Source organism: Atta cephalotes (assembly GCF_000143395.1).
Source record: "Atta cephalotes unplaced genomic scaffold scaffold00039, whole genome shotgun sequence".
In the NCBI taxonomy this organism is placed as follows: domain Eukaryota; kingdom Metazoa; phylum Arthropoda; class Insecta; order Hymenoptera; family Formicidae; genus Atta; species Atta cephalotes.
This window is the reverse complement of record NW_012130103.1, coordinates 2,455,756-2,476,339: the sequence shown is the minus strand read 5'-3', so window position 1 is coordinate 2,476,339 and position 20,584 is coordinate 2,455,756. Positions and strand designations below refer to the sequence as shown.

At 31.2% G+C, this 20,584-nt stretch overlaps 4 protein-coding genes across 4 annotated transcripts in view; all 4 read left to right on the top strand.

Moving 5' to 3' along the window:
* LOC105622046 overlaps nucleotides 1-2,367 on the top strand; it is a 5,572-nt gene extending 3,205 nt beyond the window's left edge. The window contains exons 8-11 of the mRNA XM_012203481.1: nucleotides 721-762; nucleotides 876-923; nucleotides 1,393-1,440; nucleotides 2,278-2,367. Of these exons, the coding sequence (XP_012058871.1) occupies nucleotides 721-762; nucleotides 876-923; nucleotides 1,393-1,440; nucleotides 2,278-2,367 (228 nt within the window). The remainder of the gene's footprint in view (nucleotides 1-720; nucleotides 763-875; nucleotides 924-1,392; nucleotides 1,441-2,277) is intronic.
* Nucleotides 2,368-4,819: 2,452 nt separating this feature from the next.
* On the top strand, nucleotides 4,820-10,620 carry LOC105622045. The gene is made up of 5 exons (XM_012203480.1): nucleotides 4,820-4,856; nucleotides 8,421-9,007; nucleotides 9,090-9,259; nucleotides 9,468-9,654; nucleotides 10,429-10,620. Exons 1-5 carry the CDS (start codon nucleotides 4,820-4,822, stop codon nucleotides 10,618-10,620), a joined length of 1,173 nt encoding a protein of 390 aa, XP_012058870.1.
* Nucleotides 10,621-12,891: 2,271 nt separating this feature from the next.
* LOC105622044 (succinyl-CoA ligase [ADP-forming] subunit beta, mitochondrial-like) lies at nucleotides 12,892-15,862 on the top strand. Its single transcript, XM_012203479.1, has 7 exons — nucleotides 12,892-12,945; nucleotides 13,885-14,144; nucleotides 14,213-14,375; nucleotides 14,683-14,950; nucleotides 15,047-15,351; nucleotides 15,410-15,529; nucleotides 15,590-15,862. Exons 1-7 carry the CDS (start codon nucleotides 12,892-12,894, stop codon nucleotides 15,782-15,784), a joined length of 1,365 nt encoding a protein of 454 aa, XP_012058869.1. The 3' UTR covers nucleotides 15,785-15,862.
* A 2,287-nt stretch (nucleotides 15,863-18,149) lies between these two features.
* LOC105622096 (succinyl-CoA ligase [ADP-forming] subunit beta, mitochondrial-like) overlaps nucleotides 18,150-20,584 on the top strand; it is a 5,933-nt gene continuing 3,498 nt past the window's right edge. The window contains exon 1 of the mRNA XM_012203529.1: nucleotides 18,150-18,215. Within this exon, the coding sequence (XP_012058919.1) occupies nucleotides 18,150-18,215 (66 nt within the window). The remainder of the gene's footprint in view (nucleotides 18,216-20,584) is intronic.

Sequence of the window (20,584 nt, the reverse complement as noted above, 5' to 3'; positions counted from 1 at the left end):
CTTATTTACATCTGTAATTCTAATGTTATCGTCAGAGTTTAATTATCAATAGATACAATAACTATAGAGGAAAAATTGTAATTTTGTGGCATATATAAAATACTATAGCATTACAAGTACGTATACTTATTTATGCAGCATTTATATAATCAATGAATTTAATAATGTTATGTATATATTATCCAAATATTTATGTTAATCGCAATAATTCCATCTATCACTGGCTTGATTTTTATTTCAAGCATCAGCAATATTATAAACTTATATAAACAAACATATGAACAAGAGATCTCATAAAAAAGATTTTCAAATGCTTTTTGCTCGAGAATATAAGAACGTTGTCATTATATTAATAATACTACAAATATTAAATCTGTAATTACAAATCATAGAATTTCATTAATCATTTTGATTTTGGAAGAACATCAAAATACCAGACCGAGAATATTTTTTCAGAAAAACTTTATTAATTGTAGTAAATATAAGTTGAAAATGCAGGACATTTCTATTATACATTTATGTTTACAAAAGATTTTGTATGCATTTTATTAATCTGTTAATCTGAGTACAAAAAATTTATTTCAATATTTACAAGAAGAATTCATACGATTTTTTTGCTTCTAACATCACATAGTTTAATATCTACAGTAAAAAATTAGAAATAATAACATGTTAACTTAAATTAGAAGTAATAACAAATTAATTTTTTTACAGTTGAAGCTAGGAAAAAAAAAGTTCAGGGAAATACTCACGATAACACAGGTAATTATTTAATATATTATATATTTGTAGTATCATATATATATATATATACATATACAAGGTGTCCCTTTTTGATTAGGCCCTTAAATGTAATAAATCAATTTTTTTTACAGTTGAAGATATGGAAAAAGAAATTGAGCAAAATATTTACGCTAATGAAGGTAATTATTTAATATAGTATAGTTTGTAGTATTATATGTATACACAAATAAGAGAAGAAAAAGAAAGCCATGAACTGAAATAATTACGAGATTGTCATTTCATGATTGTGTTCCAAGTCCAAGTAACCGAATCAGTGCATATAGAATTGATATAATTGTATTTATATATTACATATGAACATTACTAAGACTCGCTTCGATTTAAAATAGCTTTCGTATATTTTTATTCTCATATTTGTGTTTATATACTTTTCTACTTCATATATATAATATTATTTATATTTTATATATATAAAAAAATAATATATATATTATATATATATACATATATGATGATATATTATATATATATATACATACATGACATAATACATAATATTCTAACATAGTTTCATATATTTATAGTAAAAGATCAGATGTTTTAAAGTAATATGTCTACTTAAATGTAATAAATTAATTGTTTTTACAGTTGAAGCTAGGGAAAAAGAAATCGAGAAACATACTTAAAATAATAAAGGTAATTATTTAACATATATTTGTAGTATTGCATGTATGTATTAACATAAATTAGAGAAGAAAACCACGGATTGCAACGAAATTATGAAATTATTTCTTCATAATTGTGTTTCAAATTTAACAAATCGAATCAGTACACAGTTTATAGAATTGATATTTGCACTTGTATATTTACATGAATATTATTAAGCACCAAGAAGCCTCGCCTTCATCCAAAATGGCTTTCGTTTCTTATTTGTGTTTAAACATTTTTGGTTAATAATAACTTAATATTATTTATATTAACATAACATATAACGTATAGCACCAACGAAATGCTAAAGACAGCCGGTCTTACGGAAGTTAGCGTAACTGTTTTGAAAGAAGCCGATAATATAATTTTATTATACTAGTTTCGTATACATGTATATATATTTAAAATTATATATATATATATATATATAATCTTATTTACATCTGTTAATTTTAATGTTATCGTCAGAGTTTGATTATCAATAGATACAATAACTGTAGAGGAAAAAATTGTAATTTTGTGGCAATATATAAAATACTATAGCATTACAAGTACGTATACTTATTTATGCAGCATTTATATAATAAAAAATCATGAATTTAATAATATATTATCCAAATATTTATGTTAATAATCGCAAATTTATATCCATTGTCGACAATGTTGTTGTTTTTCAATCATCTCTGGACTCCCTGGGGACCCCTATTGATAATCACGAGAATTTATCCAGGGTCGGCTTTAATAGCATCGCGTCGGTGCATATAGTATATGATATATATGAGTATATAAACACATAAACATATAAAATAATGGATTTCTTTATAGAACATATTCACGAAGTGTCTGAAGATGATTATGGATACTGGTTTATTAAAAAGAGTACAGAAAAAGGAAATGCTCCATTTTTTTCTGTAAAAAATATAAAATGGATTACAGGTAAAAGCAGATACACAATGAAAGAAAATGTACCATATGTTTAAATGAAAAATCTAACATAATCTTTGTATCACGTGGATATGTTGCTTCAAAATTACGTACAGAAATTAAAATATGATGTGAATAAGATGTCCTATTAGCAGTAACAATTACCATCAGTATTATCAACGATAAATAATACCATAAATCAGGTATGATTTATATTCTTACAAAATTGCACAATATTACTGTAGATTAAGTTTACTGTAGATTAAAGTTTTATTCATACACTTCTTTAAATAAATTTCTATTTTTAACATAATAATCTTTTTGTTACAGATAAAGAGTTTCAATTTATGAATATCCCTATCTACATTGTGGTTTTGAGAATAAATTTTTATTTTTATTAAGAGCTTTTCAGCTATAGATGACATAATGAAAGACACTGTCAGACACAAGAGTGCGATGTAAAATTGTTCATTGTTTGAACTGCCCAATTTTTTATCTTTCCTAAATAGTTAATAGCCATGACATACAAATCACGAAAACTACACAGAATTGGTCCCTGGGACCAATAAGAGACCGGAACATGTAATCAATTTACCACTCTCTTTCCATTCTCTAGTGTAGAACTGTCATGATGGATAAAGTCATTATACATTAAGCTTACTCAACACTTATCACAGTAAATCAGAAGCATCAATGATCATGTTTAGCAATAAAAATTGATCAAAATATCTTAAGATATTAAGGATGATGTTCCATGATAGTCGGCACTTCAGAAAACAGAATCTTAAAAGAATAAACTGGATATAATATATATCCAAAATAAAAAATGGATGACGAGAGTAAATTTATCCCCAATTGACTAATCAACGCTCACATCAGTTTGCATGAGGATTCGGGTTTAATGCAACCAGAGGTGCTTTCCAGTAAAGACACAGTTCAGGATTGGTAAAGACTGTGGATTTTTTTTATTCAAAGAATAAAATATACTATTTCTTCTTAAATATGTTTTTAATGCTTCAAATATGCTTTAAATAATGCTATAAAAAACATTTAAAACATATTAAAAACATCAATTAAGAATATTTAAATTGTTTAAAACATTTTTTTTACTACCATGACATAGTCTATGTCGAACTATGTAACACAGTGAACCGTTTCATCCTTATTAATGTAGGCAAACAACAAGGATGTGATGGATTCGTCGTGTTGATTTCGCTCCATTATTCTGATTCGGTTCGAATTTTCGTTGGAAATTAGGGCGCACTCTCTATTCCGTAATTCTATTCCACCATACCCTGTGATTTCACCCTTACTTCGTGATTTTCTCCATTGTGCGTAGGGCCTTAAGCGAGGAGCACAGCTCTTACATAACGCATAATACATATACATAAGAAAATGTACCAATCAAAGTTCTTCGTTTTTTTTCTTTTCATGAAATAAATTCTGATTGGATTTCTTATATTTTAGGACCTGCGCACAATAAAACAAATATTAGGAATAGGAATAAATATTTCAATCTACTAGATACCGCGTATTCCGATGTAACTGGTAATTAAAATTTTAGGATATATCCACACAAATTTACATAGTCGCATAAGAAAATTATCCAATTACATTTTACATGTGACTTTATAAGAGAAATGTGATTGGATAATTTTCTTTATGCATATGTTTATGCGGCTATGCAAGTTATGTGGATATACCCTTAATATTCCTATTTGTAATATTTCCTCCATTATGCGCAGAACCTTATGTGTTAAGATTTAAACACAATAGGCACAAACAATTGGCACAGAGAACAGAGAATAACAAGTCAAATCAGAGCTCTGGGGATCGATTCTATATTTTGAAGTGAAAATTATAAGTGATCAAATTTACTAGAATACTGATTATTTCATTGGTCAACACCTAGTAAATTTGCTCGCTTTTATAATTTTCACCTTGTTTGAAGATACAAAATCGATCCCCTGATTGAACTGCTCGTTATTCACTGTTTCCTGTGCCTATTGTGTTTAAACCTTTATGCGTTATGCAAGAGTCTGTGCTCCCTTTTAGTTAAGTGATTAGTGAGTCGACGCCAAGCCGTCGATAGATGGCGCTGATAGTGCGCTGCAAGCTATTTGCTAGAATTTTCATCACTACATGTATCATAGGTCTGTATCATAGGTCACTCTGGCTACTCGTTACAGTTGTCTATAGTCAGTTCTTGAATGTTTCCTTTTTCATTCATTTTGTCGTATTAATTTCGCATATTCGTCGCGTTGTCAATTGTTCGTGGATGAGATTTGAAGTCGTACAACGAGCAAGAAGAACCGGTTGGACGAATTATCGTGTGTTGTGCTGTAAACACGTGCGAAATCTTGGCACAAGGAAATCTTGGAGAACGACGTAAAAGATAGAAAAATACAAAAGGAAAGAGAGCAAAAGCAGAAATCCCACAAAAATGTCAGAGATTGACGCTAAAGTGAACATGTCGCTTGGTAAGTCGCCAGAGTCCCGACAATCTAACGGTTTTGCCAGTAATCCCGGATGAGCCCACGTTGCTTTCCCTCGCGTTGGGCAATGGATCGACAAAATGGCGTCGGCGCATGTTACGTGATATCACAGCATGCTTGCGTACGGTGCATAGAGTACCTGCATTTGTTTTTCGCTTTTACATATGGAAGACGTTTTCCTCTTGCTCCTAGTGTCTCCCAGAGGATGCTGCATAAAATGTACATTCAAGTACATCGAGGGCACGATAATGGGATGTTCTTCGTGAGGTGCCGATTGATCGATCGATCGACACGATGGCGCCTTTGTTAAAGCATGCTCGCGAGGGAGGAAATTCTTTTGAAAAGAAAGAGACTTCTTTTTCAGAAAAAAAGGCTAGAGAAAGGGGAATCAGAATTTTGCTCATATAGTATATATAATATTGCTCATATGTTGCTGTTGGATAATCACGATCATTCTTTTAGTTAGGAAGAAGAAAGAGAATTCTGAATAAAAACGTGTGAAAGCAAATGCAAGAACTTCTCATCCATTCTAAACGATTCTGCAATCACGATTGTTTGTAATTTATTTGATCATCGGGAAGAAGAAAAGATCTAACAGATTGATAGGAAATTTTATAGAAATAGCACGGAATGATAGGATGATTTATATGACAAGTTTATATGCGAAGAATTGTTTTATGATTGCTGAAAATAATCAAATTTTATACTTGTCTCGAGAAAGAAATTGATGTCCAGGATATGTAGGTGCATGAACATATATATAAGAAATGTGATCAAACAAATTAGTATATAAAGCACTGTTTTATTTGCTTTAACTAATAGCATTTTATGATCTTTATTGCTTGCCTCGGGAAGAAACCTGTATCTGCATAAGTACATCCAGAAAATTCCAGCAAACACTGAGAAACGATCTGCGAATTTACCAGAATATTATCCAGAACATCATTTATATTTGCCTCAAATAACCATATTTTACTATTGCAATTGTTTGCTTTGGGAAGAAACTGATAGCATCAACATTTCAAGAATCATTGAAATACCAGGAAATGATCTAAGACTTTGTGCCAGGATGTTACATAAAACATTGTTCTATATTTGTCTCAAGTAATCATATTCTACGATCGCAATGTATTGCTTGCTTTGAGAAAAACACCAGTGTCCAGAAAATATAAGTGCATCGACATCCAGAAAATGCAATTGAAATGACAGAAAACAATCCAAGATGTTTTGTCTAAAAAACACTTTTATTTGCCTCAAATAATATTCTCAAATATTGATCTTGTCTCAGTTGTTGAGGAAATACAGTCATATCGACGCACAGGAAATGCAATGTAATAACGGAAATCTGTTCCAGAATCTTGTTCCAAGAATTGCATCATATCTGTCATAAATGATTATATCTCTCAATTGTTTATAATTCTTTGCTTTGTTTTGCAAGCAAAAAAGAACGATGTGTTATGTGACAAGAAATGGATAAAAATACCACGAATCAAAATCGAGAATATATACCAGGAATTTCTTATGCCTGGGATCACTCTGAAATTTTATACCAGCCTCTAGTCTACACCTTTAATACTTCTTGGTTACATGAATAAACATGAAGTTGTCTATCGTAATTGTATTATGTACATAGAACTAATTTCCATTTGAAGATAATGAAATTATGATATATGTTGGAATGTGTTTCCAAACTTAAAACTTTTTAACATAACAATCTTGTAAATGGCAATTTAATCGTCTTGCAACGTTGGATCTTCTTCGTAATAACGAAACAGTCCATAGTGATTTAATTACAGAAGAGAAATCGGAGTGAGATTTGCTATAGCAAGAGGATCGTGAATCGCGTTATTACTGATATATGTGACCCAATGCATATTATGCAATCACAATTCATTGCTAATTATATTACATATTATATGCACCGTTAATCTTCCCGACGATTAATTTCCACTAGGAATCATCTTGAGGAGAATTTATTGCATCAATAATGTTTCACATGTAATTTTCAGTTTGAGAAAAAGGCAATGGGCAATAAAACGCATTTCGAGAGGTTGTGTCAAGCATCGTGATTTATCTCTTATGAAAAATTACGCTCTCTTTTCACGCTTAGGACAAGCGCAAAACTTACGCAATTTTATATTTTTATCCGTTGCATCACGAGCAACTGTTATTCGCCCAGGGAATGCCAAATATGGAACGAGACGCTTTCTCACATTACGCATGCTGGTATATCTCTACTGCTGTGTAACAGGAACTCGGCGAAACGATAAGATTAATTTCGCCTTTGTTTCTCTTCTATTGCTACAGCCAGAATGAAGAAAAAGGATTTGGAGAATCAAACGCGAATTAAAATCTCCTTTACCTCTTTGATGTGACGCTACTTCAAATTAATTTATAGTCTATTGACAATGCATTAGTATAATATTTACTGGCAATCTGAAAATGCAGGTACTCTAGTAGGCAGGCTGGTTTTAATATTCCAATGAAACTTCATCGTTTTCAATGTCGCGCAAATAATTCCAGGAAGCGATATATTTATGCGTTATTTATATCGATCAACATAGCAATCTGTACGGGCTCCTTGAAAATTCTTCTGAAATATAACGTTAAAATTAACGGAAGACCTCGTCATAAGAAGAATCATTGACTGGTTCAGCTTATGGAAAAGATAAAAAATAATGAAAAGAAGAGGACAAAGTAGAAATGCAATTCCTAAGAAGCAACGTTGCATTAATGGAGAAATATGAACTACCAGCGTTCTTTCTTTAATCGGACACCATTTTGAAGTAATCCGTAAAGCAATAAATGACAAATAGGGGTAGAGATTATTGAGTAAAAGTAATGATTATTGAAAAGCAAAAGAAAAACGCAATGCAAAAAATTACATTGCATATATTAAACTTTTTAATTATATTTTGATTATAAAGTTGAAACATTATTTGATTTTGTTTTAAATCAATATTGTATTTTGTTTCTTATTAAATTATTGGATTTTGATATTTAATTAGTGAATGATTTATTTATTGACTTTAAAAAAAATCTGCATATTTTATAATTTTTTTCGTGATATCTGTAAATTAGAATTTCTGAGAATTATAATTTTTTATATTTATTAATTCTCGTATTATAATTTTATATAAAAAGTAATTTCAGAAACGTTATCTGTTAATTTAATGCTCAGAATTAATCCATATTTTATTCTATTATAACAACCTGAAAAATATATGCTGCAAATATATGAGGAGATATTGCATGGATTGCATTCTACATATTTACAAGAATATCTTTGTAGGCAAAGATCTTTAGGATTATGAATGCTTGGGATGCTCTTTCATCTCAGCGACTTCTTCGGTGGGATACATGCCGAAATGATCTATATTCTAAGTGATAAATATTTACTTGAGAAATCGCACTCACGATGGAATCGCTGTCTGTGCCAAGATTTAGCATTAAGTGTTTCGACTTAAGAATTTCACAAAGATTAGATCCCACCGACGTACGTTTGCCGTCGTACGCTCATTAAATGACGCGCGTTTTCTTGCTTTTAAGATGAGATCATAAAGATGGAGAAAAAGAAAAAAAGTGCGGCAACCAATGGAAAACCCGGCGGCGCCAAGCGCAATCGCGGTGCCGGACGAGGCCGGGGTGGATTTAGAGGAAGAGGTGGTGCAAGAATCAAGCGCAATGTCGGGACCACTCTGAAAAAGCAGCAGCAACAGATCTGGCAACGTAATGCGAGTACAGCAGGCAACGCTCGCGGCGGTTTTGCTCGGAATCGCTTTAAGAGAAATGGCAATCTCATGAGATCACGTAGCAACTTGAGCTTGAATTATAAGCCAAACAATGTGAGAGGAGGCGCGTTCAATGTGCGTCGTGGCAGAGGCAATAGATTCGGTCTAACTCGCAGCCGAAGTCGTACAAACCTGACATTCAATCAGGGCGGCTTCTTCACGAACAATAAGAGCCCGCTGAAACGAACAAACAGCTTGCCTAATCTGCGAGATCCGAATTCTGTTCACAATCGCTTGGGCTATCAGAGCCCCGCTCAGATTGCCTATCGAAATCGTGTGAAACGAGCGAAGCAGCTGTTGTTGCAGAGACAGAATCAGAGACTGAACTTGCAGAATCAGTTTAGAGTGAGTGGAACTCAGACATGCATATGATAAATATTCTAAATTACTTGTTACACACTGATGATGCGTGTATAAATTGTTACAGATGACACAACCCGGCCAGAAGACCGTTTTACTTTCGATGCAGCCGAGAACTTTAGGAAGGCAACAGATACTAACATCGCAACGACGCTTCACAACTGGTGGACTGCGATCCGATCAGATCGCTCATGCACAGAGACGAGCGCAATACGAACAGAAACTTCTACGAATAAAGTAGATGATACTTTGTTATATTTATTGCGTCAAATTAATTCATTAGGCTGGCTACTCTTTCATATTAGTACATAATTGAGAAGTATAAATCTTTTTGTTTGACTTTATAAATACAGATTTATTAATAGTTTTATTGATGCTAAAAACGGTAACTAATTTTGTCCTTTTTGAGAGATATACAGGATATTTAAAGTATAATATGTTATAGCGCTTCTCGGTTGAACTCTACTCCAAACGTCAATTTCATGTGCACATTGGGAAGCGAGTATATACCCACTACTACACGCCAGCGACCACTCACCCTTGCACAGAACCGACCTACAACTATTACTAACCCACGACAAATGCCCAGAGGACGATCGCCGTTCAGACAAAACGCACAGCCTTTAAATATGGTATACAATTTTCAGTTAAGATTTCTCTAAAATGTATATCTGTTTCATTCTTTTTTTCTTCTATTTTAATCCATTAAGTATCATGTAATTTTTACGCGATTTTCTGTTTTAAATTCTTGTAACTTAGGTTCTGATCCAAATTTTTTTAGATCGCAATTAATATTTAGAGATAAAAGAAGAGTTGTTTTTTATAAAAAAAGATACAGATTGAAAGTTAAAATAAAGAAAATAAAAATCATAGCCTTTTTATTGATAAATAGTCAACTAATTCAACTAATTCAAAAATTCAACTAATAAATAATTTCGTCTACTTTTTTTTAGTAGACTGAATCGATAGGGATGATTATTATTTCAGTGATCTTTAGAATAATTTAAAAAATTCAAGGTGAGAAAGTATGAAAGAAAATGAAAAAATATTTTTTTTAATTTTTCTGAAATTCAACATTCTTTAAATGTTCTTTTCTTCTTTTTCTATCTCCGTAATAGTGAAAAAAAAATAAAAAGAAATAAAGTTGTAATTTAGATAAAATCAATTAGTTGAATGTTTGCCAGCAGTAGGAAGTAATTTATCTGCATCTTTTCCAGACACACCATTTCTCATCGCAAATTATATTTTCGGAGAACAATTCTTTTTACTTCCAAATTGCTATTAAAAAATTGTAATTAATATTCTAGTTCAAGAAGTTACAGCAAAAAAGTGTAAAGATCACTTGGAACTTAATGAATTAAAATATTTAGTCATTTTCTTAAATGATCACTTCATTAAAATTCCAGATTGACCGAGCACCATTATTCGGTCGACAGCGCTCAAGATCGAGATCACGCTCACGTTCGCGTACACACAACACGACTGCGTCCGATTCCAGTGGAGACGTTGACGATCGTACTTTCAGCGAAGTTATGTACAGTCTGTCAGGAAATCTTGGCGTTACAGGGCGAACTCTTAACGATCGATTTAGCTTTTAAATAGTGGCGTCGCAAATTCGACTTTATATCGAATTCATTACCAATGATACATTGGTAATTTACCTGTAACGCTAGAAATAAAAAGTAATTTTTGTTTTAATATGTAGACAAAATGCTATTATTTTTTTCTTCTCTATTAAGTACGCGTGTGTTATTAATGTCAAATCATACTGTATTGATTAATCCATCTTCACAAATATCTTATCATTTGCTTTAATCGCAAAACTGTAATTAACTTCACCTGAAATATCGCTTCTTCACATCCGTTGTTAATATGTACAAATTATCTTTAGGAAATAGATATTATCGATAGATATCATACTTTCACTTGAAGTACATAATAGTAGCGATTCTTTATCTGTTTTATATGTCACGATTTTCATCTATGTGCAATAACTATATCTACAAAATCTTCAGTATTTTTTCATTATACGAAATGTAGAGAAAAAGATGTTATTTAAATACACGTATAGCAATTTCGATTACAATTTATTGAAATTTTTACATTTAAAAATGTGAAAGAAAATTAGCTTAAGTGATTATTTGTGTATAAGGAAGAGCGCATACTTTTCAAGTGTACTTTCTTTTGCTTTGAGAAATATACAAATCTTGGTGATTACTTATCCATCTTTTTAAATTAATATTGCATTCTAGATGATCTCTAAAATGTGAGTGTGAAACATTTGAATACCTATATAATTCATATATGTGTACGTACATAGATCACATTTTTTTATATATTTAACAAGAATTTTGATTTAAGCTTTAATTTTCCAGATTATACAATACAATTAAAAGACATTCGAATGGAGATTAAACTAATTTTTGACTTATATTCGGATTCAGTTATATAATATAAGAGATTATTTAATAAATAATCATATACTGCAAAGTAGATTTTATTAAATTATTATTGAAATGCAGTTTAATTTATAACGTAAAATATATGCACATACTCAATGTATAACTGGAAGTTGTTGGAACAAAACTCAAAAGTTTTTCTCAAATGCGTATCTCGTCCAATTTTTTTAAAATGATATTTATATCACGCTTATTTCTGATTCGGGCATATTGATTTTATATCACTTTATTTATTGTGTTATCCACTTCCATGGATAATATACAATGCGCATATTTATAATTATATCGTAAGTTTATAATCGTAATTTTAAAAGCTTGAAGAAGTTTTCTCAAGAAATGATAACGTACACGCGACGCTGAATATTATGCAGTTGTAGAAATCCATTTGAAAAACGTGGACGATATTTTTATGCAGATATCATCATAGTGAAAAGTGAAGAGTGAAGTATTGTCCGAGAATAAATTGCGATGCTACTTATCGCTATTACAATAAAAAAAGAAATGAGCATAATATACACTCATCGCCTACTCAGTTCAGTGTTGAGTGTCAATCATACGGATGCACACGAAGTGTCCTCGTGAGTGTCTTGTAAGTGAATTTGTTCATGCAGGATAACTGTCTGTCGAAATTGTAAATAAAACATTCAATTTGTCGATTTTTTTTATCAATTATGAAACTTTATTCCTAGGATAGAAAGTGAAAAGTGAAAATTTTTATCATTGAAGAAAATTTTCACTTTTCATCCTAGGGAAAAAGTTTCATGATTGATACTCTGAAGAACCACTCGGCGAACGCGTCTCGGTTCGGACTTTTACCTAGTGGGAGCTTCCAGCAGAGGCACAAATCGATAGATCATTCTGCTTTTGTTTCTTACTGATTATCGAATAAGGACAGAACTCTTGTGTCAATTTGTGTCTCTTGCCGAAAAGCTCTCTTCATTGATTAATACTTAGTGCATTGATTAATACTTTGCTCATTTTTATAATTTTTACTTCATCTAAAGAAACATAATAAGCCCTCAGAGTCTGAACATGCCCTAAAAATGGCATGAATGTTGTGTTTGCTCTCAATTGGTAATATGTGCGTTTTCGATTAGGGTCCAAATTTACTGCCAATACTGCAAATGCTACAATAGTAAGTTAGTTATGTGCACTATAGATTTTCAGTACATTATAGATTGGCAGTCAATTTTGGAACACAGCCTGGTATTTCCATTATATGGACTTGCCAATCACAAGAGAGGATGGAGGGATAGATTCTGATATTCTAGGATTCTAGAAACCAAGATTAATTAAGAAAGAAGAAAAAATTCAAATTTGTTGATAACTTTACAGGAAGCGTGAATACTACTGTCGACAATGTACATGCATAGTTGTACGTAGTCCAAATTGCACTTTTGTGCTGTCATCATGTCGTTTATGTCGTCTTCAGTAGGGATGTGCGCGCGAAGAATAAACAAACAGGTAAAAATAAAATATACAAACAAAATATAAATAAAATATAAATAAGAGTTTAGATAAGGCTAATAAAAGTCATACGCTGTTATAAAAGCGGAGAAATAAGAGAAGCAGATAATCCTCAACTGATTATCTTTAATTCAACGTTTCAGCCCCTTTTGAATCTTCCTCAGCGAATACAAAATCATAGATCTTCCATTAAAAGCAAACAGATTCAGATACTTTTTAAATCAATGTTATAAATGTGAATCATTATTTCTGAGCTTTGTTTTTTATCGTTTCCCATTGAGTGTAATGTATGCTACATTTCTGGCAAGTGTCTTGTTTTTAATGGAAGATCTATAATTTATTCGCTGAGGAAGACTCTAAAAGGAGTTAAAATGTTCGAAATAAATTGAAGATAATCAACAACATCTGATATAACATCTGTTTCCCCTGTTTCTCCGCTCAATAATGTATGACTCTCATTAGTCTCATCTGAATATTTATATTTTATTGTTTGATTGAGTCTTTATTTATATTTATATATATATATATATATATATATATATTTTAATTGTTAGATAAAGATAATTTTACCCGTATTCGTAATCAGACCTTGTAATTAAAACTTCCTTAAATTTATCTTTAGATGCTCAGTAGCCAATGAAATAATTCGTAGAGTATTTGAAAATAAATTTAAGGAAGCCTTGAATATAAACCTGACTACTGGTACATCTTAAAAAGATAAATTACTTCATTACCGTTGAATGTAGAATTTATATACAAAATAATTTAATCTTTAAAAAAATATATGTACAATATCAACAAAATCATTTAAATAATATATAAAATAATAAGACTTCAAAGAAAAAAATAAAATTAAAAATATTAGCCAATATAAAATAATCCGCTAAAAAAAATTGCATACAGATACGTTTACATAAGATACTTTGTTTTCTGCAGCTGTTAGCGCACAACACTTCGGTTATTAAACAAATGGTTCGAAATTTGGAGGTGCATGAACATATGGCGTACACTTTATTAAAAGAAGCTGGCATTCCTACCCCGCCTTTCTGGGTGGCAAAGACATCCGACGAAGCTGCCACTCTGGCCAAGAATCTGAATACGAAGGACATCGTGCTGAAAGCGCAAGTTCTGGCTGGAGGTAGAGCGAAGGGACAGTTTAGGGGTAGCAAGGTTAGCGGCGTCGTAATGTGCGATACGTGAGTACGTGACGGAACTGTAATTCACAGTAGAAAGAAATGAGAAGCTGTAATCTCTTTCATTGCAGAATCGACCAGGTAAAAGAATTGGCAGATAGTATGATCAACAAGATACTTGTGACTAAACAGACGGGAGAAGCTGGAAAGATATGCAATTCTGTGATGGTGACAACGCGTATGTTTCCACGTAAAGAGTATTACATGGCGGTGATGTTGGAACGTACCTTCGATGTAAGTATGAATATATATAATCCTATATTATTTTATAAGTTAATAAAATATTAAATATTTTACTCATTCTGTATATTAGTGATTTACATTATTAGACGTATCAATTTTTACGATTTAATTTTTACAATTTACCTCCAAGAATTAGCTTTATATCATTATGACTCATTAATTGTAGAAATAAGAAAAAGAAAATATTATATAAAAATTAATTATAAAATGGATTTGAACACTCCTTATAATTATAAGTTGCTGTCGCTCTTCCATCCAGAAACAAATTCAATCTAAATGCTCGTTTATGTTTCACAAGGGGCCTGTAATAATCGTTTCCAAGCAAGGTGGAGTAAATATCGAAGACGTCGCTGCTACGAATCCTGAAGCTGTAACATATGTACCGATCGATGTGAAAAAAGGTTTAACACCTGAGCAGGCGAATAGCGTCGCTGATAAACTGGGACTCGTGGGGAACAACAAGGAGATCGCGTCGATCGTCGCCTCCAATCTTTACGACTTATTCGTTGAGAAGGACGCCCTACTGCTCGAGATTAATCCGTTCGCAGAAGACATCTGTGGTCAATGTACTGCAACGAATAAGATAAGATACGAGAAACAAGAGCATAATAAGTCTTTCAATAATAAGACTAAATAATGTTATATTCTGCTTATTACCACAGATTACGCTCTGGATTGCAAATGCAATTTTGACGACAGTGCTTATTTCCGGCAGAAAGAGTTGTTCGCCATGAAAGACATAACCCAAATGGACCCGAAAGAGGTCGAGGCGGAGAAATACAAATTGAATTACATAGCTCTCGACGGAAATATTGGCTGCATGGTGAACGGAGCCGGACTGGCGATGGCCACTATGGATATCATAAAATTTTACGGCGGTATGCCGGCAAATTTTTTGGACGTCGGCGGCACCGCTACAGTCGAAACAGTGACGGAAGGCTTCAAGATACTATCTTCGGACCCAAATGTAATTAGAAAAATCGAGAGTTAAAATGATACAAAAAATTGATATATCAATCTTGCAGGTGGAAGCTATTTTAGTGAATATTTTTGGCGGCATAATGAGATGTGATATAATTGCTCAAGGGATCATAGACGCTGCGAAAGAGTTGAATCTGAACGTACCCATAATCACACGATTACAGGTGATTACCTTTAAGTTACATATATTAGTAACACTTTTTTAACCGCCTATTTCTTTGTAGGGTACTAATGTCGATAAAGCTAAACAATTGATATTGAATGCTAAGCTAAAAGTAATTTCCGTGGACGATTTTGCTCAAGCGGCCGAGACATCTGTCAAGTTAGCATCGATGATGAATATTGCGAAATCTTCGGATTTAGATATCACTTTTAGTACTAAATCACCAAAAAATAATTCTAAACTAATAAAAAATTGAAAGAGTCTGTCATCTTTGAATGAGTGTCAAATATTTTATATTTACATATTGACGAAATATATCTTTTTATCATATGCAAAACGTGTGTATGTTATTATTACATATGAATGATAAAATGCTGATGATTCACAGGCGAAATCCATAGTCCATTCTTAATCTCAAGACAATCTCAAGTGATATTTTAAGATATAGTTCTCTGATTGGTTCATGACATTTCAAGCACTAGTTTAAGACCATTTCGAATCTTGGATAATGTCTGGATTCCGCATAATTTTTAGGAATATTAAAATAATTTAATTATACAGAGTGTCCCGAAATTTAAGGATAATATTATTACAGCATGGAAAATCAAGTCGAAAAGTTCTGTATCATTTTCCTCTATAATTTTCCAATAGTTGACAAAATATTAATTATTAAATATCGCCAAATATTGATTTTCAATAATTTTTTATTCAAGTATTATCAATTTTACAGAAAAACAGCAAGAGATAAAAATTGTTTATTTTCTTCTCATAAAGCTCTAAAAACTTTTTCAAAATTTTTTATCAACTTTTCAGTATTGTATTTTCTAATTGAAAAATTGCTAAAATTGTAAAATGATAAAGGATTTTTCGACTTAATTTTTCATGAAGTTTGACGTAATAAGTTTGTAATAATATTGTCCTCGAATTTTTGCACAAAATTGTGTGTGTGTGTGTGTGTGTGTGTGTGTGTGTGTGTGTGTGTGTGTGTGTGTGTGTGTGTGTAAAGTTAAGTTAGTGATATTCTTTCTTTCTCGCGAGTGTATGAAAAGTATCCTTTTTTGAAAATTATAATTTTTTAAATTGTTCCAAGTCGTTCAAACTTTGTATAGCATTTTTTTTGTCTTATATCGATTCAAAGCAGTATATATTGCTTTATTCCAAGTGATCATCTAATAAAATTTTTAAACATTTACACTTGACCCCTTTTTTCAAAAAAATCAATTTCTTGCATCGCTATAGATAGATTTTTAATTGTTCAGAACATTGTTTCAAAAAGGATTCTATATGTCATGAATGAAAATCTAAAAAAAATTTTTTTAACTGGTTCTTTTTTTTCAAAAATTAAACAATTTCTTATCGCTAGAAATTGTTCTAGGGTTACTACACCAGTCAATGAACAAATAAGAAATTCATGATATAAACAGAATTATAGTGTGTAAAAGAGAAAAGTATAAAAGAGAAAAGACAACAAATTATTCAAAGGTAATAGCTGGTTGTTTAATCTTTAAAAATATCATAAGTTATCTTTAAAAAATAAGACAAAAATGATAATTTTAATTAAAAAAGTGAAAAACCACAAAAACACTAGTGAATGACCAATAAGTTTTAATTAATGATCAATGCATAATGACAGCAGTGATTATTCACTGATTCACAGCTTTAGAGAATGAAAAATAGAACATGAAAAATATCAAAATACCGATATCTAACCTCTGTTGATCACGAACAATATGAATGATCATTTACTGGTATAAAAATATATCAATATTTGACTTCATAAGAAATATAATTAAAAACAAGTAAAATGCAATAATAAATAAACACTAAAATAAATAAAACTTTAACATTATACTATCCTAAAGAAATTGCTTTTCAGTTCTTTGATAACAAATACTTAATATAAAAGTTACTTCTTTTAAAACGCGTATTCTATTTTGCTTATAGTAAATAAGTACATTCATAAAGAAAGATAAACATTTTCCTTTTTTTTTTTATATAATATAATTATATTTTTAAGTGAAAAATGGTATTTTAGTTAAATCTGTGAAATTAGATTTAAAAAATATCAATTAATTTGCAATTTATTTTAAAATCTTATTATTTTTCTAAAATAGTCATTTACTGGTGATTATTCAGAGATTGGTGCAGTGACTCTAATTGTTCCACAAACATTCCAAAAGAGTAATTCCGTAAGTTAAACCAGAAATTAGAAAAAGGAAAATATTTTTCAACAAATTGATTCTTGGCCCAAGAGTAAACATACTTTTTTTCGTGTTTCAGTCGAGACCTTTTTGTTCTAAGGCTTTAAAAATTTGTCATACGATAAAAACGCACAAATAAAATAACACCTTTCATACCGTGTCTACTGGAAAGCACAACAAAGAAAAAAAGATATTAGTGTCGATTTATATCACACTATGTAAAGAACCCAGTATAACTCGGTGTGATTTTCGCGTAAGGTGAGGTTCTGCGTAATGTATTGCGCGTAGGAAACGTCAAACCAGGGTGGGGGCCATGAGGGGCAAAGGCGGTAAACTGTAAAGCTTCTGGCAGTCCACCACACTGAACACTCCCAGTCGTAGACTTCAGTGCCACAGTCCACGGCTGTCGCTCAGGCAAAGATGGCTACCATGTTGTCGCGGGCGATCTCACTCGCGGAAAGTCTCGGTCGACTGAGCAGTCCCAAGGTATGTCAAGTCGATGGATTTTTCTGCATTCACGTTAATCGCATGATTTTGGCATGTTTATACGACCCCGAGATTGATACGGATCGGCGGAAAAGGAGAGAAAAAGAAGGATAAGCGAGTGCGAGCAAGACAGAGCGAAGGTCGCCGATCGCCATATTGGACAGCTGTAGTCTGCTAAATCAAGCGCCAGGGTCGTGAGCGATTTAAAGCCGAGCCCCGAGAATCTCGTCTGTAGAATTTCCCCCCCCCCCTATAGATCGGCGTGACAGTTATGCAACCGATCGGGAAATCGCCTCTCATGTCTTTCCCTCGATGTTCTCGTCCGCCTTCGCGTTTTTATCGAATTACTGCTCGCTCGCGCGAGGGAATAAGTACTTGTCAAATAGTCACTACGCATCGGCTTTGACAATTGTGATAATTGTCCTTGATAGCTTTTTGTTTCTCATTGAACGAGTTGAATAGAATGACACGGATTCAATTTGAATTGAAATGAAAGAATCGATATCCTTTCGTGCCCTCCTCCCCCTATCTCGCGCACGATCGTTAAAATCCTCTCTTCTCTTTTTCTTGCTGGAATATAAATTTATTTTCAGCGATGAGACATGACCTTGACTTGCAACAACGACGCATGTGTTTGATTGTCAAAGTCATCGATGAGCAAATTAGCTAAGAAATTTTCGATTAAAAAATCGATAGTATTTTTTATGTCATGGAATTTTCCTAGTTTCGTTCTTATTATGACGATTTATCTGATTAGAATATCGATAATATTTTCGTAAAAAGTGTATCTTCATAAATTATGAATTAAAATTCCAATGAAAATAGGATTTGGTTGAGCATTTATTAAGTTTCTATTTTTGTTTATCAATAACATATGTTGTTTAACCTTTTGAAGGGCACATTTTTCTTTTAAACAAATTATTGAAATCACAGGTCATTTGTAGGTTTTTGGGATCGTTGATTACGAATTCTTATGTCAGAATTACAAAATAAATAATAAATAATAAATAGACTTATAAAAGATCAATTTTCCAAAATTTCCAAAATTTTTTTTTGGAAAAACTAGCAAGCAAAAAATTCTCAAAAAAATATATATTATAATTTCAGATATGGAGTACACGCATAAAAATTTTCAGAGCTCTTCACGTTTAAAAATAGCCGAATTTATTTTGAAAAAGAAGAGTTTTTTTACATTATTTTTTACATTGTAACAAAATTGTAAATAAATTAACGTAATTTTTCATAAAAGTTGCATAAGTTAGATTCCTAAGAGTCTAAAAAGTACTCATATGCGCATATAAACTGCAAAATAGATCAGAAATTTGAAAAAAATTAAGAACAAAAAGATAGGATGTCCTACTGTCCTTCAAAGGGTTAATATGTTTTGTTAATAGCGAATTCGATCGGTGCACATCAAAGAATTCGTTGTATACAAATCGACGTATGTGTGTTTAATATAAACATAGAAACAATTCTCAATACACTTTATTGTTTATTTTGTAAAATATGTATTGGACATTTTACTATCCGAATTATTTTACATTTATATATTCAGATCAGTGTATAGCGAATTTATGCACCAGTTCGCTCTAGTGCATTCAAATTCGTCATAAGACTAAATATGCACTCCGATAGAACAACGGATTTTTATTAAATTATATGTCCGTTATTTTGTCTAAAATATGTAATTTGCAATTAAGCGAGTACATTTACAAAAGATATAGAAATTCTGACCTCTTCTAAAATATGGATGTTTGCCTAATTAATTTCGATGTAAATATTTCAGCAAAATAATATGATGGAAAATTTTCCAAATTGTTAGAAAAAAATTGTTCGATAATTGAAAAAAAAAATTTTTAACTGTATTTTAGAAATATAAATAAAAATGTACTCATAAAAATGCATAATTATCCTAAGTTATAAATATTTTAGCCTAAAATATTATATATTCGATACAGCTAAATTAAAAATTTTAAAGTCAAAGTGCTTTTGAAATGCTTTTGATACACCTCCGATTTTCCAGAAGTGTTCATCGAACATTTGAAAATAATCAGATAACGTAGCTTGATTTGTTTCTTTAATGCTGTTAGCATTTATTATATTTAAAAAAAAAATGAATTAAAAAATATCTACATTTTACATTAGATTTATCTAATTTTTGACAAATATTATTTTGAAATTTTATTTTGACGACATTTTATTTTGTTGTTGTCATGTTAAATTATTGTAGCGTAATCTAATTATTGCAAAATTGTTATCATAATGCTATTATTATACAATGTTTTTATAATTGATTTATCAAGCTAAGTATCAATTATATATATGTTAGGACTTTCAATCCTTAAAAAGATTTTTTATGTTGATTAAAA